General features: G+C 42.7%; 1 protein-coding gene across 7 annotated transcripts in view; it reads left to right on the top strand.

Annotated features, from left to right (window-relative positions):
• USP54 (ubiquitin specific peptidase 54) overlaps positions 1-24,258 on the top strand; it is a 98,826-nt gene that overhangs the window by 28,168 nt on the left and 46,400 nt on the right. For 6 of the 7 annotated variants that reach the window (XM_042818420.1, XM_042818421.1, XM_042818415.1 and 3 more), the window contains exons 2-3: positions 20,192-21,053; positions 23,838-23,930. In XM_042818420.1, the coding sequence (XP_042674354.1) occupies positions 20,907-21,053; positions 23,838-23,930 (240 nt within the window). In that variant the 5' untranslated portion in view covers positions 20,192-20,906. Of the gene's footprint in view, positions 1-1,512; positions 1,598-20,191; positions 21,054-23,837; positions 23,931-24,258 lie in introns of those variants that run through there. The other variant, XM_042818419.1, reaches the window with a different exon arrangement.

Raw genomic sequence — 24,258 nt, 5'->3', positions numbered from 1 at the left:
CTGGTATTGTGAATTGCATTGTGGTCCGTCGTCATTAAAAGAAGCTGAGGAAAGAGTGCTGTGGAGTTAACATGCTGTTTTAACCATGCGTGGCTGTAGAACAGATTTGGAGCCCAGCATGATTAGTCAATATTGCACTGTTGGTTGTTTTTTTTTTTTTCCACAATTCTGCTACTGTTAGGATGCTTCAAAAAATTATTTGATCCAAGATTAGCATACACGTGTCACAAAACACCAATGTCACAAGGTAAAATACAACTTAGTGTTATGCTTTATGCATTTTTTTCCTTTCTTGCTCTTATTCATGTTTCTATCTGACCAAAAGTACCTTATATTGGACAGACATGGTTAAAACTTGGCTCAGCCCCTTCTGTCCTGCAAGACTGGGTTATTTTTAAGGCAGAAGAATTTAATTGTATTCTAACTGCTTCCTTTTTACATTGTTTGTTTCTATTAGGTAAATGGTCCCGGTGGGGATAGTATCTTCAGTACCTTGTATGGTCCAAAACATTATTATATTTCAATCTGATGCTGTTTGTTAGCATTACATTGTGCTAGAACAGAAAGACAATGGGGTGCATTGTTTTTCATAACATAACCAGAGTTTTCTTTCAAGTTATTTTGGTCTTGGCCATACGCTGTAACTCCCCCTGTCTGCACTGCGAATGCGACCGTGTTGGAGGAAGAAATTGATGCTGAGTGTGGATGGCACTGCTGTCCCGGAGCTGTGCTGTGAGAGTACGAGAGTAACTGTAGTAGTGCTGCTTTGAAGCTGAAATAACTGAGCTTATGACAGGCTCAGGGATTGGAAACTATTTCTCTGGACAAGATTTTTTTTTTCCTCTTGATTGGCATCACGGGTTTAGAGATACACAGGATGATTCCAGGAATTGTCCTACAGTAATCGTTCTTTGAAAAACTGATTTTATGTTTGTGTTGCAGCCACAGCATTCTAAACCAGGAGATCAAAACTGATGCAATCTTTTTAAGTCCTCTCATTTGTTCTGTTCAGTGCTTACATGTCATTCCTGGATATCAACCCCTCCCATGAGACAACATCCTTCGTGTTTAACTAAACAACTGGGAGAAACCACTCCAGTTTGCTTGTCCCACTCTTAGGAGATGAGCCCTGCCTTGCAATGTAAAAAGAGGTACTTTGTTGCAGCCCGGCTTTCCTGCCTCCCCAAACTGGGTCCCTTTTCTGAAAGGTCTTAGGCACTTTCCTCTCTTTGGTTGCCTTTTTTCCCAAGTAAGTTGTTGGTAAGCAGGATCGGCCTGTCTGGCCTTATCTCTGTTGGCAGAGCTGCCTGCCTGGTAGGTGGCAGCGGGGGGCAGTGCTTCTCAGATTAGGCTTTCCTGTTTAAAGGGAGGCCCTTGGTTTTTGAACAGCTTCCTATTGTTTGCATCTGCAGGTCGTCCCCTCCCACACTCTTCCAGTTCTTTCCTCCTCCCCTAAATAATGTTTCCATGCCATAGCATTACTCAGAGCAATTTCTCTAACAGAATGTCCTCTGAGAGTTTTTTCAGCCTGCTCTGATCTCCAGCTTTTGTTGCAATACTGATGCAGAGTTTATGCAATAGAAACTGGCTCCTAAAGGTAGGTCCTAGTAATTTTTAAGTCAGTTATTTGAATTCAATGTTGCCACTGTTGTGACAGTATTTTTTTATTTTTTTTAATAAAATCTGAGTTCTCATAGGAGTTCAGTACCTTGTAATGAAAGGTAGAAAATGTTACTTTTCGGTATGTGTTGTCCTTGTTTCAAAGCTGCAAAGAAATAGTGTTGCTTCAGCTTGTTCTTAATCTACTTTTGCATGCTTAGTTTCTCCTTTATTACACTGTTTCATGTGTGTACATGTTACATATGTTCTTCTGCCTGTCTGAAATTCACTTTCCAAGCCACAAGCTTCCTTCTGTCAGTCATACCAGAGCTGCTACTGACTGCTGGTATCCATGATGAGTGCAGAGATGAAGCCAGTCAGAATCTCTTCTTACCTTGATATTTGTGCAGCAACCAAAGGGGTTACTGACAATTCATTTTCCATCCTTGTTGTTTTATAGTATACTGTATTAGAATCTCTTAGGACTGCTTTTTTTTTTTTTTTTTTTTTTTTTTTTTTTTTTAAACATGATAGGGATGCAGTGTTGTTTCCTTCTACTCATTACCTTGAATTCTATTTGAAAGAAAGACGATGATGATGAAATTAGGTATAACATATATGTAGGGCTTTAAAAATTACTTATAACATTTTCACTTGAGAAAGTAGGGACATGTTTTGGCTGGTTTCCTGATTCCCTGCCTTTTGTAAAGTGTTCTGTTTCCAAAATAAATAGTAATTATTGGGTGAATTTTGGCATGGTACTGTAACTTGTAACTTCTATAGCTCTCACTGCTGCAGCTTAGCATGAAGTCTGTCTTTGTTTAAATCTGTAAATGTGAGGAAATCACAAACTGTTAATGTGCATTTGGTGATAGTAAACAGAGGCTTGAATTCCACTGAATGATAAATCCAGTTCTAAAATCTGCCACCAGAAGAAAAAAAAAAAGGAAAACAGGAAAAAAAAAAAAAAATCAACATATCATCTCCATTGCTCGTCATTCTGTGTGATAAACACATTCTACCTGTTCAAGTGCTTTCCAGATTTTTTTGAAGGAATATCTTTTCTGTGATCTCTGCATGTTCTAGTATCTGAGATGGGATGTAGCTTTAGATGGAACTCAGCTGGGTGTGTGTGCAGCTGATGCAGAGCTGGGAGGAAACCTGTGCTCCTGCCTTGTTGTTTGCTTCTCCTGTCCTCAGGTCTGATTTCTTGGTAAGTTAATTCAGCTCACTAAACTAGCAGGAAATATGGCAAGCCCTTCTCCTCTCCTTTTCCCATCCCCCTACGTACTAATTTTGTGAGCTGGATTTGCTCCTGTGGGCCAAAGGGCAGGGATGTTGACAGGCTGCGTGAGAGCACTGGGATGGGGAGGAAAGTGTCCTCCCTGCTTTGGTGGCAGTTTGATTTCTGGTTCATTTGTATGTGTAAAATGTCACCCTCAGAAATTGCCCGTCCTCCCCACTGATAGCAAGAGCACTGCATCATGTCCTCTGTCTGGCTCACTGTACAGGAAGGCAGGCATGAACTTGTGCTTGATGCAAGGTCAGATTTTTGTTGCCTGGTATCTGCTGAATGTGGAATGCTCCTGAGAGCAGGACAGAGGGATGGCCCAGCCCAGCTGATAATTTGCAAGCTGAAACAAACACGCTGGGAAGCTGCTTGTATTCATCTGCTATTAGAAGGTTCAGGGGGTCTTTCTTGCTAGCGTGCTGTACATCGTGGGAGGTCTAGAAGCCTTGGGAACCTGTTTGCTGCTAATTATGTCTTTTTTTCTTAGCCAGAAATTTAAAAAAAACGTTCACTTCAAGAATCTCATGTTTTAATTTCAATGCATTGTAGACATGGTGTTTTATTTCCTGAAGTTGTTCATTTGTAACACAGTTAAGACCTACAGGTTCAAGTCACTGATCAGTGTTTTGTGTCTTACAAAACAAAGCAAGCTAAGCGCAGTTAAGAGTTCCTGGTGTAAGGCCAGAGAAACATGATAAACAGCTTGAGGAGAAAAGGAAACATACTGTGGTGGCTGTCAGGATGAACAATGGTTCTGGCACACCTGCTGCCTAACCGCTGAGCTTTTCTATGCTTGGCAGGAAAGGAACGATTTGGAGGATAACAGAATGATTTTGTAAATGTTTTTGGTATGTTTCCATCTTCTCCTAGGGAGATACAACAGGAGCCATTGCATTAAAACATAATGTCTGGTGCAGGCTGTTGTCATCAACACGGGGGCAAGATTTACTACTGTGCTTAGAAATGGGCATGTCAAGATTGTGCTAGACTTAAAGGCCATTAGAAGTGAATGCAGAAAGAGTGGGGCACATGAGAGTGGAATATTTCATTGAGTGAGAGCAAGTTATGCTCATGTTATGCTTCTGAATAAATAGAAGCAAACTACTTTTATGCAAGAGGAATAGTAGAATTTGAGTAATTGGGGAGCAAAATGAAGGGAGCTGAAACAAAAGCTTGTGTGGGAACGTGTTGGAGTATGACATGGTTTTCAGCTCTACTAAGAGCCAAGTGATGTTAATCGGTTGCTGTTACTCCTGGGAATTGTCACAGATGTGAGCTGTGAGATTACTTCTTCCAGAGGCTTGCGTGTCGGAGCTGTGCTGGTTCACACATTTTCCAGTTTCATCTTTTTCAGATTTTCATGTTTTGGATAGTAAGAATGTTTTGACTGATCTGTTAATGCATGTGTAATTTCACATTTTTCTTCGAACTTCAAATTTAAACCAGCTCTTTGTTCCAAAAGATTTGTATTTTGGTTCCTGTCCTAATCAGTGAGTACCTGGATCACCACAGTGTATTGGAATTGAGGAACTTGAGGGAAATGGGGGAAAAAAGTGGGGAAGAATTTCCTCCAAGACGGTAGAGAAAACATACCCAGCATCACACATTTTTGGATTAAGCTCAGAATAACTCTGCTTCAAATGCAGTAACTTCATCCTGATTGACCAGAAGTGTAAGATTTTTCCAGGTCAGCCACTTGGTTGCGTGTGCATGCACACGTGTGTATGATTTATTAATCAGAGGAAGGATGCACAGGCTCTTAATCTGGACTGAATCTTATTTTTTTTCCTGTTTTCCTTACAGGTGTGTGTAGGGAAGAGGGATATGTTGTAATTCTGGTTAAGCAATGGATAATAAGAAGAATAATATTAAGTAGCAGTATGTCTGAACACATTCTTCTAGTACTGAAAGAGAATATAGTATCTGGGATTTCCCAACAAAGCATTTCTTGTGGCGTAATGCAGTGACTGAAAGTATCACAGTATGTTGACGCCTTCTCAGTAAGGATAGCTGTTGTGTTGCCTTTCCACATGTCAGATAATGGTTCTGAAGGCTGCTTATTCCAAGGGAGAGGACTTGCAGGACAAAATCTGGTTATGCTTTTTTGCCGTCTTGCTGGTGTCCTGGATCTGTGCTTGTTTTTGTACCAAGCTGCTAATCTTCCTCACACCCTGTTCTGGCACGTGTGAGAGTTGTGTCCCTTCAGCAGCTTTCTGTGTTGCCAGTGTATTGTCTAAAGATTTCTGGGGAAAACAAGTTGCATTGTTCTGTGTAAGAATGCTTGGAGACCTGGGCCTGGAGCGCATCGACTGCTCTTGCTCTGACAGGATTTAGCAGGAGGAGATGTGGGCAGTGAGGTTGGGCTGTAGGGCGGAGGGCCCGGCTCTGGGCAGCCTTCCTGGGGGCTGTGGGAAGAGGCAGGCCCTGCAAAACCGCCGTGGGTTGCTCTAGCAGGAAATAGGGTCCTCTGCAGGTTTGAGATGCCTGAGCCTTCTCCTGTGGAGGGCCCCCTAAAAGGTTTTACCGTCAGGAAAGATCAATTTTGATTTAAGTAAGAACTAGGTATTAAGCTAGTGGTTTTTAAAGGTGGATATTCCTGAGAACTAGGGAAGGCAAAACAGAGCTGTGCTTGTGTGCTGCTTTCCTGTTGCCTGCTGTGATTCTGCTTCCCGGTCTGTCAGTCACTGGGGGCCTCATAAGTTTGGCAGAAATTGTGTTGTGTCTGAGGCCAGCTTGGGCCTCTCTGGTTTGTAGTACCTGCGGGCCCTGGAGCAGCCACCTCCATGGCATCTTCCCAAGGAGGGACAGGGCTATATCCATGCCCCTGAGGGTGCTGAATGGCACAGCCATGCTCTTGCGGGGCTTTGGGGATCTCAGGTATAGTCAGAAGCAAGAAAGTAAACTCTTATGTAAACAGTCTCATCCAGAGACCAGCAAGATCCCCATCCCTTGCTGTGTGTGATGGAGCAGAAGAGCGCTTCAAGCTGCTGTCACTGCTTTGTCTGAGCCCTTTCCCCGTAGTGTCTCTGTTTCAGCCCCTGGCTTCATTCCCTGGGGTGCTGTGGAGGAGCACAAGACATCAGTTTAGGCTGGGTGCTTCACTCTACAAGGGCAAAAAAAAAAAGATGAACTCAGTGCTTAGTCCTAGAATGGTATGATGTTCTGTGCTTTCTAAATGTCACCTGCTCTGGGCTGTACTAAGCTAGAAACAGGTGTGTAACATGGCAGCATGGATAGTGGTCACTGGAATGTTAGAAGGTTTCAGCCAAATACCCCTCGTCTGTAGTTTCACAAGTATTTTCACCCATCGGTGTGCAATCAGTCTTGGGACATAACAGGAGTAACTACTTGCTTTTCAGTAAAATTCAAACCCACAGCAGTGTTGAAATAGCTGAACTCTACTGAAGTTAAACTAAATCTCTTAAGGTAAGCATCCTTTTCAATAGAGCCCAGGATGAAATCTTTCTGAAGCTCATCAAGGCTTCTGTTCCCTCTAGCTAGTCTTTCAGGGTAGAAGTCAGTGGCTTGAAAACTTGTTGCCTGGGTTGTGCTTTTGGGCCAGGCCTTGTTTTTTGGTACAGAAAAATGTGGATCGTCCTTCACACTTGCTCTTTTTCATCGTTTGAAAATAGCAACAATAAAAAAAAATACTTAAAGATGTTTTTCTCTCCATGTTTACCAGCTGGTTAAAAATGTTTTAACTTCTTAAGACACCTACAGAACTCTGTTTTAATTTGATATTTCACATGCTTCTTTAAATTGCAAGGAAGGAATTTTTCAACTGCATCTTCACACTCTTCCGCCAGTGAGCAAATAATGTGCAGAGATGACTTTGGTGATGCGTACCTCCTCTTGAGCACTTTCTGTTTATTTTGAAGGAAGCTTCTGGTGCCACTCAGCAGTGTTGTTCCATCACCAGGCAGAGCAAAAATAAATCAAGGCTGTTGGCATCATTCTCCTTTTATTTTCCCCAACACCCAACCAGTCTGTCTATTACAGCACATTTGCACAGCTTCTGCTTCTGTGACCCGTTAGGACAGAGCCTGCTTGTACTTAACAAGAATCTCTTTCATGCTTTGTGGATCTCTTCAGGCCACAGCAGGACACAATCCTTTTTATATTTGGTAGTTCCACAATATTTCTCTGGTGAGGATGGATTAACCTTTCCAAATGAAGACAGTAATACCTTCATGAACCTCTATTTGATATAAAGTACTTGTATAATGGCTCTTGCATTTTATAGAATCAACTGCTTTTTTCTTTTTCTTCAGTAAATCCCAAGATTTTAAGGTATCAAAGTCTGTAAGGGAAGAGTTGTGTAAGTTTATAAAACTAGCATGGAAGAGTTGCCTAATAGTAGCTTCTGTTAAGGCTGATACAAATGATCTTTTAATAATTGTCTTAGAAATTTGAATTCAGATTTTGTATTGAAGGATGTCAGTTTTGTCCAAGTTTGTATCAGAATCTAACAGCTTCACTTTGCTTTCTGTTCTAACATAAAATAAAGGAATTGCATCTCTGAAAACTTCCTTATGGGATACAATCTGCTTTGCTCACATAAAACCTCTGTCTGTGTGTGCTGTGCCTTTTCTGTAATGTTTTAGTTCCTGAAATGCATGTTTTGCTAACATTTTGTATATGAAAGTTAAAGAAAATACCTTTTGCCTGTTTTTAACCTCCTACTGCGAATTTCATGCAATGAAATAAGTTGAACTGGATTTGCAGGTGGTTTTGGGTTTTTTTGGGGTTTTTTTTGGTTGCTTTTTCCAGCTGCTTGAGAAGTCAATGTCAGGAGTTTTTGTCTCCCAGTGTAGTTGTTATGGCACATCTTGCAGAGTGCTTATAAGAGTATAAACACATTTGTTTACGAGTACGGGTGGTATGGTCCAGTTTGTCCTTCATTAGAATCATAGAACCTGTAGAGCTGGAAGGGACCTTTGAAGATCATCCAGCTCCCCTGCAACGAACAGGGATGTGCGCAGCTCAATCCGGTTCATGGATTCATAGAATGGCCTGAGTTGAAAAGGACCTAAGATCATCTAGTTTCAACCCCTTGCCGTGGGCAATGTTGTCAACCACTGGACCAGGCTGCACAGAGCCAGGGCCTGATTCAGCCTCACCTTAGAAGTCTCCAGGGATGGGGCATCAACCACATCTCTAGGCAACCTGTTCCAGTGCTTCACCACCCTCTCTGCAAGATACTTTTTACTTCTATCTAATCTAATCTACACTCTCTGAGCTTGAAACCATTTAAATTAGGAGGATGGTCATGCTTTAAATGTGTTATGATTATCTTTATAGATGAAAAGGTGTACTGTGAGAATGCTTAGATCTTTTATTGACCACTTTACTTATTATTTTGTTATTTCAACTGGTAGTGTCAAAACTTAGGCAGAATAAATTGTCTATTTGTAAGGGGTTTCTCAGTGAAAGTCGAATTTCTGGCACTGGAGGCAATTGCACATCCTGTTATACATGAGTTCCTTTTCTGTATTTGCAGGAATAGTGGCATGATTTTGTCTGCATTTGATATTTAGCCTGAGCTCAGGGCTGTTGTGCATTCATGTGTTATTGTTCTCTTCTTTATAACACACAGATCTGTGGAAGGTGGGTGTTTACTTTATGGGGCTGTGTGATGGCTGGGGCAGCGGCTGCGGAGGGGCACAGTACTGGGTGTGTTCTTGGGTGCAGGAACCTTGGGCAGAGGCTTTGACAATGTATTATAAATGCTGTGTTTGCCAGAGGGAAACCAGAGCCTGCTGTACAAGTTCTTAATGTAAAGTTTTAGGGTTTGATTATGTCTCTGCCTCCTGTGTAAGAAGGGGGGGAACAAGTCACCAGCTTGCAAAAAGTGTCTTCTCCTCTGTAATTTCCATTAAATCCATCAATCAGATGTTTTCTCATGCTAGTTTTATAACAAACAGTGAATCACATCTTCTAGTTTTATGGAAAACAATGAATCAGCCTTTGATTTCTACTCCCCCTCCTTGGCTGTTCCAGGCAGTTGGTAAGGTATAGGAGGATATCACAGAATCACAGAATCACAGAATTGTAGGGGTTGGAAGGGATCTCCAGAGATCATCGAGTCCAACCCCCCTGCCAAAGCAGGTTCCCTACAGCAGGTCGCACAGGTAGGCATCCAGGCAGGTCTTGAACATCTCCAGAGAAGGAGACTCCACCACCTCCCTGGGCAGCCTGTTCCAGTGCTCCGTCACCCTCACTGTAAAGAAGTTCTTGCGCACATTTGTGCAGAACTTCCTATGCTGCAGTTTCCAGCCGTTTCCCCTTGTCCTGTCTCCACTCACCACTGAAAACAGTCTGGCCTCGCCATTCTGCCCCCCACACCTTAAATATTTATAGACCTGGATCAGGTCCCCTCTCAGTCTCCTTTTCTCAAGGCTGAACAGACCCAGTTCACTCAGCCTTTCCTCGTAGGAGAGATGCTCCAGGCCCTTCACCATCTTCGTGGCCCTCCGCTGGACTCTTTCCAAGAGATCCTTGTCTTTTTTGTACTGGGGAGCCCAGAACTGGACACAGTGCTCCAGATGAGGTCTTACCAGGGCAGAGTAGAGGGGGAGGATCACCTCCTTCGACCTGCTGGACACGCTCTTTTTAATGCACCCCAGTAAGCCATTGGCCTTTTTGGCCACAAAGGCACACTGCTGGCTCATGGCCAACCTGTCATCCACCAGGACACCCAGGTCCCTCTCCGCAGAGCTCCCCTCCAGCAGCTCATCCCCCAACCTGTACTGGTGCATGGAATTATTCCTCCCCAGATGCAAGACTCTACACTTGCTTTTGTTAAACCTCATCCGGTTTTTTTCTGCCCAGCTCTCCAGCCTATCCAGGTCTTGCTGAATGGCAACACAGCCTTCAGGCGTGTCAGCCAATCCTCCCAACTTCGTATCATCAGCAAACTTGCTGAGGGTGGCCATTATCCCCTCATCGAGGTCATTGATGAAGATGTTGAACAAGACCGGACCCAGTACAGACCCCTGAGGAACACCACTGCTTACAGGTCTCCAACCGGACTCTGCACCACCAACAACGACCCTCTGTGCTCTGCCAGTCAGCCAGTTCTCAACCCACCTCACTGTCCACTCATCTATCCCACATTTCCTCAGCTTTGTTATAAGGATGTCATGGGGGACAGTATCAAATGCCTTGCTGAAATCAAGGTAGACTACATCCACTGCTTTCCCCCTATCCACCCAGCCAGAGACAACATCATAGAAGGCTACCAGGTTGGTCAAGCACGACCTCCCCCTTGTGAACCCGTGCTGACTACTCCTGATAACCTCCTCTTCTTCCAGTTGTCTGGAGATGACATCCAATACAAGCTGTTCCATCACCTTTCCAGGGACAGAGGTGAGGCTGACTGGCCTATAATTGCCTGGGTCTTCCTTCTTGCCTATTTTGAAGACCGGGGTGACGTTGGCTATCTTCCAGTCTTCAGGCACCTCCCCCGTCCTCCAAGACTTCTCAAAGATGACAGAAAGCGGTTCAGCAATCACCACTGCCAGCTCCCTCAGCACCCGTGGATGAATCCCATCGGGTCCCATGGATTTGTGAACATTGGTGTTGCCTAGGCGCTCCTGGACCACCTCTTCCCTGACCGAAGGGAGGTCTTCCATTCCCAAGATCCTCTCACTAACCTCCAGGGTCTCAGATTCCCGAGGGGGAGCTTTTTCACTGAAAACAGAAGCAAAGAAGGCATTCAGTATCTCCGCCTTCTCAGCATCCCCCGTTACCAGAACACCCCCGTCACTTAGCAGGGGAGCCACATTCTCCCTAGTCTTCCTTTTACTGTTAATGTACTTGAAAAAACCTTTTTTATTATCTTTTATCCCCTTTGCCAGATTTAATTCCAGGCAGGCTTTAGCCTTCCTTGTCGCATCCCTGCAGACCCTGACAACATTCCTGTATTCTTCCCAAGTAGTCAGACCCTTTTTCCACATTTCATGGGCCTTCTTCTTTCCTTTGAGTTTGTGCATGAGCTCCTTGCTCATCCACACAGGTCTTCTGCCACCCTTTCCCGATTTCTTCCTCACAGGGACGCACTGATCTTGAGCTTGGAAGAAGAGCTGCTTAAATGTCGACCAGCTCTCACAGGCCCCCTTGCCTTCGAACACCCTAGCCCATGAGACAGCTCCAAGTAGGCCCCGGAAGAGATCGAAGTTGGCTCGCCTAAAGTCCAGGATAGCAATCCTACTTTTTGCTTTACTTCTTCCACTCAGGATCTTGAACTCCACCATCTCGTGGTCACTACAACCCAAGCTGCCCCTGACCTTTACTTCCCTGACAAGCCCTTCTCTATTAGTGAGAATAAGGTCCAGCAGTACCCCTTGCCTTGTCGATTCCTCAACCACCTGCATCAGGAAGTTGTCTTCAACACATTGCAGGAACCGTCTGGACCGCGCATGCCTGGCCACATTGCTTTTCCAGCAAATATCTGGATAATTGAAGTCCCCCATAAGCACCAGCGCCTGGGATCGTGACGCTGCTTCCAATTGTTTGTGGAAGGCCTCATCAACCTCCTCCTCCTGATCAGGGGGCCTGTAGCACACACCCACAACGGTGTCAGCCATACCAGCCCGCCCCTTGATTCTTACCCACAAGCTCTCCACTGCTACACCACTCTCCCCCAAGTGGAGTTCAATACATTCAAGCTGCTCTCTTACATAAAGAGCAACTCTTGCTCTCTTACATAAAGAGGATATAAAGGTATGATTTCTCCCTACCTGTTTCACTCTTCCCATGTGCTGTTGGCCTCTGTTGAGAGAGACACGATGTTCAGATTCAGCGGTTGTGTTATGTTCAGGTGTTCTTCCTACCCAAGTTCTGAAAGCTTCAGTGCATTTTGCAGAAAATGCATCTATATACAAAACAAAATCAAGCAAAAATGAGTTTTTCCTTTTGTTAGTTATGCTTACTTCTCAAAACTAACAAATAATGCTCTTAAAACCAAGCTAAGATTGTTAAGCGCTTATGTGTGCGTGTGCATACTCGTGATTCTGCTGAAGTGTTTTTTATAGCTGTACAGCACAGATGAAAGAGGGGGAAAAGCAGCATGTTGTGGATGCTGGGTGCATTGTTTTATATTTTTGTGTAGAAATACCAATCCATATAATGCTGTGCAGCATGGAAGCACTCCTTATCAATTTTAGCAAGCCAAGAAAAAAGGTTTAGATGTTTAGGTTTAGACAGCTTGAACTGCTGCTGATCCTTCTTTCTTCACTCTGCTCATGCTTTGGTTCAGCACGTTGGTAAGGTAATAGACTGGCAAGAAAGAGAATGTGAGAAGCAATCCTGGTTTAAGTGGTGATAGTGGGATAGATAAAACAAATTAGTGAATTAATAGGTTGAGAATGAGCTGTGGGTGTTATTGTAATACCCCAAACGTCCTGAGGTTTAGGAAATTACTTCCTACTTTTTCTTAATGCCTTTGGGTGCTATCAGGTGTGCTCTCTGGAGAAGGACAAGTGTGCTGTGGTGTTTAACTTTGGGGTTCTGAATACATCACCAGAAAGGTTATTTTCTGCCGAAAGGCTGTTTGTCTGCCTGGTCAAAGTCTATTGCTGCTCTCATCATGTCTTTGCATATTATGTGTTATCTTTCCTTTGCAATTCAAGTGTTAGTGTTGCTGGAATTTTTCTTTTTTGTTTATTTCTCTGCAAAATGAATTTCTTGCCTATCTGTCTCTTTTGTTCTGTGTGGATGTTTATGTATTTGGACGTTCCATTGTTACAAATGTTAGTAAATTGAAATACAATGACACGGATTAGTGAAGTAGAGGGACTTGTGCTGTAATGTGAACAGCATGTGAATTGGGATTGGTAGCTACTGCCTTTTGCTTTAAGGAATGGAGAGTTGAAGACTGACAGAATTCATAGTTACTAAACAGTAATTTAGTAACAGTAGAAGAGGTTGAATTTTCCACGATTTTTTTGGGATGCTGTTATGCTGGAAAAGTCCGCAAGGTCAGGAAAAGAATGTCAGCAGGGATTTAAGGTTTCAAGTTGCCAGTCGTAAAGCATTGTGATGCTGAATGCTACTGAATGCTGTTGAAAGCTTCTGGGCGCTCTTCAGTCATTGTTAGGCTAGAATTTGCATGTCAAAGTAGAAAATAATTGTTTTCTTAAGTCAGTAGTGTTACTGGAATAGGAATGGGATTATTTCCTTGTGAATAAAGGTGCCACAGGAAAAAGAGCCTTGAAATCTTGTTGCTCTGGCTGACGGCAGTAAAATCCAGAATTTTGCAAGGAAACTGTTTATATTTGGAGATTGAATCGAGTGCTGAATTTGTCTTGAGGTTTCTTGGAAAGCCTAGGTAGGTGAAGTCTGGGGAAGGAAATAACTGGTGATGGAGGTTGCCTCAGCGTCTGCTAGGATAAAACTGACCCTTCCATTTCACCATCTGGTTTACAACTTTTATATTCCTGTTGGTTCTGATTTTCTGTGTTACACAGGATTGAATGGTGATGTTTTGCTGCTTTTGAGATCTTGCCTAACATTTAAACTGCCCTTACCCTAACTCCACATATTCCATATAGAGTGGGATGAAGAGATGGTTTTCCCTCTCCCCTTCAGAAACGTTCAGTACCAAGCCTAGTACAGATAGTCTTTGGAGAGTAGACTTGCATTTCGCGTTGAAGGTGATACAAACCTTTGGGAGATGTGCTTCAGAAATCCTCTTCCACACAGCTGTGTTGAGGTGTGTGGCTTTATTACCATACAGCAGTCTTACAGAGCTGGGCAACTGTGGAGGGTTGACATCTGTCTAGTTGACTTCTCTGAACTGTGCGTCTGTTCCTTCCCACCTCTGTGTCAGAGGAAAACTGTTGAGGTAATGGTTTCTTTGGCTGTGTGGCAGGGGGTACAAGGTGCTTCCCAAGGGGCTGGCACCACCTGGCCGCTGGCTGCCACCGCTCCAACAAACTGCCCAGCCAATGTGTGCTGAGGGTCCTGTGATGCATGAGGTCACTGGTTATTATTACAGCATCTTTGATATCAGTAAAGGTTTTATCTGGGGAGTGAAGTGTGTTTTGGCAATAAGCCCATATAAAATAGCATGGCCTTTGTGTCTCTAGTTATGACCTCATATCTCATTGTTTGCCTTCCAACAGAAGCCTCATATTGTTCGATTGTTCTACACAGCACTCTTAGAATCTGTAGTCTCTAATAAGAGAGTTGCTTTCCTCCATAGCTTGTAGATCATTTTGCAGGTTGAGGTGCATTTGTTCAGGAAAGGCTGTGATGCTAGTTTTAGATATTCGCAGCTGTTGATTTATTTATTTATTTGTATTGTAACCCACCTTTTAGTAGTTGCCATGATAGAGCTCTTTATGGGATGGTTTTTAACAGCTTTTTTTGAGATCCAACTGGGTACTTTGGGTCCGCTTATTTGCTTTAGGAAAGTCTAGACTTGGCTATCCTACTTTTCGTTTTCCATAGCTACTTGGTTTGCATTTTTTCTCTGTTATGAACAGAACTCTGTCTGTTGGAATGAATGAAGACAGATTCCAGCACCCTGATGTACTGCTTTGCATCAGGACTGTAGAGGTGACAGCTGAGCCACTGTGACCCTGCAGAAGCACTTGCAGGCAGGTAGGGACAAGCAGAGGAGGGCTACCTTCAAGCTATGGCAGGAAAAGATTTCTGGCTCTCTGCTGTCACTGAACAATTCTCAGTTCAAAGCCTGTGGCTTTCTGCCACTTTTTTTTTTTTTTTTTTAACAGAGAGAGATGCTCTTCGGAAAGATTTGGCTGACTGTCAAGCTTAAAATCAAATGGTTCAGATTAAATTAGTGTTCATGGCATTTCATTTCATTGTTTTAAGACAGAGACCGTTATAATTTGATGAAATACTTGCAAGCATTGCTGCTTGCAGTGAGAAATAAACTGCCTTCATGCAGCATAAAACTGTTTCACCTCAGCAGCCTGCAGTCTCGCTTTTGGGTGTTTGTGCAGAATGTTTCCACACCCCTTGTTGGCCTGAGCTGCTGACAGGAACATTGAGTGCGTTTGTTTTTCTTTTTCCTTTGTATCTACTAGTCTGAGAAATCAATACAAGCATACACTCTTGCTTCATTTTTGAAAAGGTTTTCTCTCTGAAAGCTGGAGAAAAAGTAAGCTGTTTGCTAGCTGAGGAATGCCAACCTTTTGGCTTTGAGCAGAGGGACTTCCCAGAAGCTTTGTCCCTTTGGTGTCTTGTCTACAGACCGTTTCTCCTAACTTCCCACATACTCTGGATGTTTTTTTTTCTAATGTGGTTCCGGGGAGCTAGTGGGTGCCCTGAGCTTTGCTGCGCTTCTACAGAGCTTTGCAGATAGAAATTGTGCAACAGCAGAATGAAAGATAAGCAAGAGCAGTATGAGGATGTTGCAGGAATCTGTCGTGCTGTCAGTTCTGTGCTCCACCCAGTAGGCAGAATTAGCAGAAAGCCTTGTAATTAAGTTATTCCTTTAAGCAGAAGGCTAAAAAGTGGGTGTAAGCTTCAGCAACGAAAGCATCACAGACTTTTTCATCTGGCACAGCAATCAAGACTGAGGAAAATGCACACATAAAGCAGACTTTTCTTGTCCCATGTGCACTGTAGGTTCTTGCAGATAGGAATGAATGGGAATCAACATACCTTCTAGTAATGAGTCTGTCATCTAGGTGTGCAAGGAAAAATCTGCCTGATATTTCCAGCTATCTGTGAATCTCAGAGATGAGATGTGCAATAGAGGACAGCATCTCCTGCTTGGTGCTGAGGCAGCTGATATCTGTCAGGGATGTTTACCTTTAAGATTGCTGTGCTGTTCACTCTTTGCTTCAACCAGCCTCATGGCTATTAGGTAATGAAAGCTTTTTCTGTCCCTCTGTTTTATCACCTCCAAGATCTGAGATGCAAAGCTGGATATTTTTTGAGGCCTGACCTGTAAATGATGGTCTTAATATTGATGAGATCTGCGTTGATTAAATCACGTTTATCTGCAGAAATCAACCAATACTTACATAATTTCAATTACATAGAGAAAGTGTGTCACGGAGTTGACTAGATCAATCTATGCCCATGACAGGGGGGCAGTAGGCCTCTGCCCTTCCCTCCCCACGCCAGTCCCATGAAATAGGAAGGAAGGGAGGAAAAGAACAGCAGCAACAATCTATGGAGGAAAACTTATTTTACTATGATACCGGAATACAGGATAACACAATATAATACAATTTAATTGAAATTGAGACTAATAGATCAGACAAGATGAGAGAGAGAGAGAGAGTTCCCGGGACCAAGTCCAACCTGAAAAGCTTGGAACGGCTAGGAAAGCACCTCCAGCACCCACTGCAAGGCAGCAAGAGAGCGCCCCCCCCACCTGGAAGGGCCAGATCCCGTGACTGCTGTAATGTACAGGGATAGGAACTTGGAATTGGGGCATTAACACTTCAGTGCTCCGTACACTACATGATGTTTTGATGTGGAATACTGAAACCCCAAAAAACAAGTAACAAAACAAGTGTAACAAAACAAGTGGGTTTCCATTTCTCACCTGGTCAGGCTTTCAGAGATGGTTTTGTATGAGAAAGTGGAATTTACACTCAGCATCAGTAATCAGTTACCTGTCACCACGTTAGAGCACATGGGGGATGAGGAGCCCATTCTTTTCTAAAAACGCTATTGAAGCATTTACTTTGTTTTGCGCATTTCTTCAGATATATAAAATTAATTAACAATAAGTTCTGGACCACTGCTCTTATTTAAGTGTGATAAATACTTCATTAGTGCTTTCAGCTGTACCTAGAGCTAAATGGAATCATCTCCTTTCCCTAATTAGGCTGTTTTATTTCTGCCTTGTCTCTGAAATGACACATCAAGCAATTGTCCAAAGTGTGTGTAGAGACATGACATGTAAGTAAGAGGATCATGACAGTTTTTCCCCTTAAAGTGAAGTGCAATAGTGGGATCTCACTGGAGAAGGAAGGATGCAGCTGGAGATGTTCTGTTGGTGTTCTGTCTGGGGGTGCTCTGCTCCGCTCTCTGGGCCTGGGCTGGGAGCCCTCTCTACCTAAAGAAGATGCTCGCAATGGTAGGAGAACTAGCTGAATTGAAGGGAATATCTGGCACGTTTAATTTCCACTTTCAGGTTATATGTTCCTAATTTATTCTATATTATTATATTTTTATTATGTCAGGACAGTGTTTTTAGGGATCTAGTTAGTATTATTTAATCAGACTGGTTGGATTAATTTAGTACCTTGTTCCAGTGAATAGTGTTCTTCAGACAATAGTCAAGGCTCAAGTTCATTAAAAGTTTTTTGGACTGTTTGCCTTAGTTCATTGTGTCTCTAAGATAATGTTAGGAGTAATGAACCAAGAGCATCATTTATGCTTTTGCACCTGGCACTCCTGTTCTCATATTTCTGTAGTAGTAGAACTCAGCAGTGAGAATCATATCTGTTCTGGATGAACAGCGTTCTCAGCTCTGATAATGCCATTCTCTTTTACTTCACTCTGTGTTTCCTGGGCTCATGCCAAGATGGCACTTGGTCATACAGGAGCTACAGGTTTTGAATTTTTTTTTTTTTTTTTGTTATTTTTGCAGTACAAGAGCTGTATGGAGCTGCAGTTGTTGTGGCCTAACAGTAAAGTGCTGCAGAAGTCTGGGAAGCTCTATCAGCAGTGCAGTTATAGGAATTTTCTGTATCTTATTAAAATAAATACTTGGTGTCTATGGGTTCTTAATAGGGTAAGAGTCTTTAAAGTCTGAGAAATGTATTTACTCAGAAATACAACATGAAAACGTTGTCTTCTCACTTAGTTACGCTGTGCTCTGAAGCACATACTTTCTTTGTGCAAATGCTACGGTGGTTACCTTTCAGAAAACAAATTGGTTTCGCTTCAGGACAGTGGCTGGGGTCTGTGACACCCCCACTCCAGGCCTGGGAGTGGCAGTGTGTTGGAGCACCTCCTGCCTGTGCCCTCACAGCCACTGCTGCTTCAGGTGCCTTTGTTTTATTTCTTAATTGGAGTGGTGTGCTGCGCCTTTAAAATAGGAGTTAGCTTCTTTCTGGTGGTAGCTGTAGAGTATTTCACTCGTTGCTTTCTCTCCATACATTCTTTTCTCGTGCTTGTGCTTCGCTATCCTTTTTGTGGTTTTTTATGGTAGAACAGAGGCACAGTGAGTCTGTAAACAATCCGTATGACTATTGTCTTGTGTACATTTCACTTGAATTAGGATTCCATCTTGTAGCTGTTGTATAATGTTGGCAGGTTTTAGGGTTTGGTAAAGTGTGAAGCTGCCATTTATCTCCAGAGATCTGTTTTCGTCTAACTGGTGGTTACGGATTACAGCTTGCTTCTTGTTCTCTTAACTCTGCAGTGGCCATCTAGCTGAAGGAGCAGGCTGGGTTTATAAACGAGAACCTGGGAAAGGAAGTCCTTTCTGTACAAATGCAAAAAGCTTGTGTGGTCTGTGAGAGCCCCACCGTTATAGCACTCCCCTCGTGATGATAGATGAAATACAAGTCTCTCATCTATTTCTGGTCCCAAGACAATGAAAATCCACAGGGAAAAAAAGGTGTTCACCATGTAATAACTGAGATATCTTGGCTCAGAATTTTGTAGCCTGTTTTGAGAGCAGAATCTTGTCTTGGATTTGAAATCCACTGAGTGTTTTACTCTCTGCAGCTCACACCTGTCCATCTGGCACGTGTTTTGGGTTGTATTTCCCATGGCGCTGTGAAAAGAGGTGCGTGGCTCAGAGACTTTGTGTGACTTAGTGCAGGGTCTGCTGCCTCAGCTCATTCCTCATGGCATCCTGCTCTGATCTCTTGCTACCGCGCCTACTGCAAGGAGCAGTGGTTTACAGAGATCCTTGCATTGCTGCCTGAAACTTACTTACCTCACACAGTTTGTTTGGCTTGTGATTCATTTACGGGATTGAGCAAAGAAAAGGGGATTGAGGCTGAAAATGCTTTGAAATGAGTCCTGTGTACGTTCAGTGCTCAGGAATGTTGTGTGACTGGCGTGATAATGGTCTGTGTCTGCAAGCTTGCAAGCACATCTGAGCATTTTGCATGGCATACTGGCAACCATGAACAATATTCATCTCTGTATACATGCTTGCCCGCCTTACAGCAACACAAAGCCTTCATTGAAATTTGCAAAATGAGATTAATGAGAGCACAAACAAGGTTACTAGAAGGGAATGGATCGAACTGCTTTAGCACATTTGTGGACGATGAGGAAATTCTTTGTTTTTTGACAGGAGATGAAAAAAACTGTAACTGTGGGGAAGGTGAAAAATGTATCTCCACAGATACCCAGGTTATCTTCATCTTCATAAGGAGTTGCTCTGAGTTATTTTGCTGATGCTTGAATTCTGCCTGTACCTGTTTTGTACTGCACTGTAGTGCAATTACTACTTCAGAACACATGGAATAGACTTGTCTTGTCCATACTGGTCATAATAGTTGTACCCAATTTTTATCCTGTTACCAAAAATGGGGTAATCATAAATCTTGTTGGTGAGATACCAGGAAAATACTATATAATCCTCAGTAAAGAGGTGGAATGGTCTTCCAAGAAATAAAAATATTTTGCCATAAATTCTTGTAGTTCCTGTTTCTAGGAATTCCTTACAACAAATGCTGCTGCTTCTTTGTTGTTGTTTTTTAAATTCTTATTTTCTGAAGGATGAGAAGTAGATGAGCAGAGCAGTTTACTGATTCTTTTCGCTCCTTCAGAAACATCACTATTTCTTGGAAGAGGCATATTCTATTAATGTCAATTTTACAGATAAACGTCTCTGATTAGGGAAATGTGGAGAGTATTTTGTTTGAAGATAGCTCTGTCTTCTGAGCTGCTGGGAAGCTCTGTGTCCCTCCTCATCTCGAAATCTGAGGATCAGTCCAAATTCTAGCATCAACAGTTTATTAACATTCATATTGTCATTCCCACTACTTCATGAATTGCTAGGAGATCTGTAAGAAGCTTGACACTTAAGCATTGCAAAGGATGTGTGTGAAGACTGGCGTGGAGTTCATGTAAATGTTGTTAGTTTTTCTCTTTTTAAATCTAACTTCTTAACTCTTTCACCATACTTGCCCTCCTTGCTCTAACGTTCTTTTCTTAGAATTCTGTGTTCTCCTTGTTTTATTTTTTGGGTGGAGGAAGGTTTGTTGCTTTCTTTTTTTTTTTTTTCATTGTCTCAGAAGATTGTGTGTACTGTGGGAGGTGAGGCAACGCTGGTCTTGGCAGAACAGCGCGAAGCCAAGAGAGTAATTAAATGACGCAAGCCTTTGATTATTTTTCTCTCTCAAGCTTTCTGGCACGGCTGGGCATTCCAATTGCAAAAGGAGCACCAGGAGGAGAAACTTCTAAAGATTGCGTGCAGTATTAGAGGAACTGTATCGGAGACTCCAAGCTGCTCTCAAGCTCTTTGCTCTCAAGTTCTGGAGTTGCTGCTTTTTTTCCTGTGAGGATAATGCCACTTTCGTCACACAAGACAGAAATAACTGAAACAGAGCTGCAAAGGTTTTGCTTTGGTTTTGGTTTCTCTGCTCTCTCGCTAATTGGATTTTTCCCCACCTTCAATAGAAGGATTATAAAAGAATCAGTGAAGCTGTTTTTCTGGAGGGAGTAGTGGGGCAAGTTAGCTGTTGGTTTTTCTTCTCACATTTCTGGGACTTCCTTAATCTGCCATTTGTTCCCTGAAGCCACTGCCCACTTAGAAAAAGGAGCAACAGCATAACGGATGAACTTGTAAGACCATGGATTCCTTCCCTTTTGCAAACTTTGTGGCTGCTTGTAAAGGAGGTTTTTGCATACATAAGCATCAAATGAATAGAATCCTGGGCTGGGTTTAAAAGAACAAACTACCGCTGTCCTGAAAAAAGAAGAAATTCCATTTAAATTATAACGTGCAGAAGGTTGGATGTTGTTCCAGTTTGGAATTTTGGTGAAAGAAAGGAGAGATCCGATCAAGTGAAATACTCTGCCAGCCAAAACCTACGTGCTCTACAGCTAACACTGGAAGATGTCTTGGAAAAGAAGTTACTTTTCTGTGGGCCGAGGGAATGTCCAGGGGATGTTTACTCCACGAAGTACAACTTCGATAGCACCCAGTAAAGGTCTCAGCAATGAGCCGGGGCAGAACAGTTGCTTCCTGAACAGCGCTCTGCAGGTGAGAGGGCGAACTGTAAACAATTTCTGCTTCCTCTTTGTGTCGATTGCAATACTTTCTTAGGCTGTGATGTCCAACAAATGCAGTCGGGCTTGGCATTGTAATTGTTTGTAAGCCTTGATAAAATAAAACTAAGTTTGGAAATGCATGTTTATTGCATCATAGAAAAGCTTTTGTAAGTTTCGGTTTTTCTTGTTGCATCGATACTTGAAGCCTTTCTGTTTGTGTAAACTGAGAAGCTGCCAACCAAAGATGAAAATCTCTAGTAGAATGTTGCATTAAATCTTCTAATCTAAATTATGTCTGCTCCTTAAAGTAAATCAGTTATTTTTTATGATCCAATCCAAGTAAAGGTTTGATAACACCAATACAAACACCTTTTAATGCAGTCCAATTTTCTTTTTTACTGCTGATTTACAGTTTAGATTCTTTTACCCAGAAGAAACAATTCTTCTGTGTCAAAATGCGGTGGGGTGGCTGCTATACTTGTATTGTCACTGTTTACATATTCAGGGCATCTATTTGAGTTTCAGCCCTCAGTCTGATTCCCATCATGTGATTTGACTGGGTGGCACAGGCTGTGTCACTGCAGCTTTCTTTTTGTGGGCACAATTAGCTTCTCAGCTTCAGGCTTTGAGATGTCCTGTTGATGCAGTTAATACAAACACAGACTTTAGTAACATTCTATAGTTTTAGTATGCCTGGAAGTACAGGACTAGGTATGAAGGTAAATAAGTCAAGAAAATGGCAGTATTCAGTGATGTGTTAACTGCTTTTGTTAAGCTGCACAGCGCAGTCACTGGCTGCCTCCTGATCCCAAGTTACTGAGCCTAGGTCAGATTGAAGTAGAGCCCAATGCCAGCTGTGTGCTGTATAGGAAGGTAGAAGTGTGCGACCTGGCTTTCAGTGTGCTTCAGAAATTGTTTTCTTCTGTGAGAGAATACCAGAAATACCTGTAGCCAAAGCTTGATATTTATTATCATTATTATTTAAAAAACCAGGATGTTAATAATTTTATAATATTATATATCCTCCTGTTTTTTGTCTTAATTTTTTAATCAGTGTTAATCTGAGAGACTCTTGAATGTTTTTTGTTCTTTACTTTTAAGTATTTCTATAAATATTCAAGATAAGCTCCGAAGGCAATTACACTGACAAACTGGACTAGTTCCTAAATGTATTTTTCTTCTTTTTGTGAAGCCTGCAGTAGCTGTTCAGGAATGTTGTATGTAATCAGATGCTCCAAAAACTTATATTGCCTCCCAGGCTCTTAAGTCCAGGAAGAGTTTGAGTAAAAACATAAGCTGAACAATTCTGAGACTTTGGGAAACTTTACAGATCAAATCTGCCCTAAAAGTGTTGTTTTTGTAGTTCAGTTTTAGGTAGTATTTCGGTGCTGTGATCTTGTTAACAAACTGTTACAGATACTTTACATTTCTTGAAAACAGAACATTTTTTTATTTTTTCAGAATGCTGTTTTTCTAGTTAGTTCCTCAGGACAAATTAATTGCTTAGCTGTTTGGTCCCTCTGTTGGTGCTAACAAAGTGTTCACTCAGTCACGTGGCAGCCTGAGCCATTGCGTTCTGCCCAGAGCCTGGCACAGTGCAATTCAATACCTGAAGGGAACCTACACCCACGAGGGGAGTAAACTCTTCAAAAGGGCTGACAACAGCAGGACTAGGGGAAATGGATCGAAGTTGAAGGAGGGAAGATTTAGGTTGGATGTTAGGGGGAAGTTCTATACAAGGAGAGTGGTTAGGCCCTGGAACGGGCTGCCCAGGGAGGTTGTGGATGCCCCGTCCTTGGATGTGTTTAAGGCCAGATTGGACGGGGTCCTGGGCAACCTGATCTGAATGTGTGTGTTTGGTGGCCCTGCTAGGCAGGGGGGTTGGAACTACATGATCCTTGAGGTCCCTTCCAACCCGGGTGATTCTGTGATTCTGTGATTCTGTAATTCAGGTCAGGGCTGTTCTCAGTGTGGGCTTCTGCCTCCTGACTGAGGGCAGGGCTGGCAGGAAAGCCCACTTAGTGCTCGCTGAAGCAGCCAGCAACAAGCATGAGGAGCTGCCTGTGAAACACCTTGGGTCAGCGCTGGCACTGTTGTGCAGATGAGAATTTATATGATTGCCCAGGGTTGGTAGTGAAACTTCACCCAATGCTTGGTGCTTGCTGTTCCAGCCAAGTTTGCCTTATGCTGTTGCTGTGATCATCACCTCAATAACCTGTCCTGAAAGAAAAGTGTAACTGTCCACACTGGTTAGGGTTAGAAATCTGTCAGTCATCACAGTGTGTAAAAGCGCTTTCTAACGACAGGATTTGGGCATAAGAGACTTTTGCAGTTCATTGTTTTGACGTTCAGGAGCTTGTTAATGCACACGCTGCTGGTGCTCCATTTCTGATGGGTGCCCTTTCTGCTCAGAGCATTGAGGCTGAAGGGGGAGGAGGAGTGGGATGAGAGGACCTGGGAATCTCAGGGCTGTTACAGCCCTGTGCAGCTTTGCGGCGTGGCACTGCTGCACAAAGCAATGTGCATTCAGTCCAAAGCACGTGAAACGGATTTGAGGGCAGCATCCTGCTGTATTTTTCTGTATATAAGTGGTACAGTTCTTGAGAAAGATGAAAATGTCAACTTGCAGTTGGCTAAAAGACACTGTTAAAAGTGATGTTCATTGGGGTTAATGTACTATTAGAATTGTTTAGTGTGTGCAACTTTAGTCAAAGCTCAATGCAGTATTTTATTTTCTGCATTCATAAAATCAGCTGTGCTCCTCTGTATGTTTCAGGTTCTTTGGCATCTTGACATTTTCCGACGGAGTTTCCGACAAATCTCAACGCACAAATGTATGGGAGATTCTTGCATCTTCTGTGCTCTCAAGGTAAAGATTGGAAAATAGTTCTTTTACACTAATAGAAATATCTGTGGTATTTCTATGTCTAATTAAGCTTCCAGCTGGGTATTGGCAAGACCGAAGGTAAATCTGATTAGGTGCAGCATGCAGTTGTCAGTGCTGATTTTTTAAGTGTATTCAGCAATGCAGCATGGAAAATGTTGTAGGTAAGTTGCAGATAGAACTCTGTCATCAGTGGAGTGCAGATCATTGCAAGCCTCCGTATTTGAATATCACTTCAAATAATAAAGCACTGTTATCCTTTTTTCCTAAATTGTCATTTGGCTTAGAAATATTTTATCATATATAGATAGTA

Source organism: Centrocercus urophasianus, unplaced genomic scaffold, assembly GCF_019232065.1.
Source record: "Centrocercus urophasianus isolate 14NV4802_14NV808 unplaced genomic scaffold, USGS_Curo_1.0 seq_17, whole genome shotgun sequence".
In the NCBI taxonomy this organism is placed as follows: Eukaryota; Metazoa; Chordata; class Aves; order Galliformes; family Phasianidae; genus Centrocercus; species Centrocercus urophasianus.
This window is presented reverse-complemented; position numbering and strand designations above follow the sequence as displayed.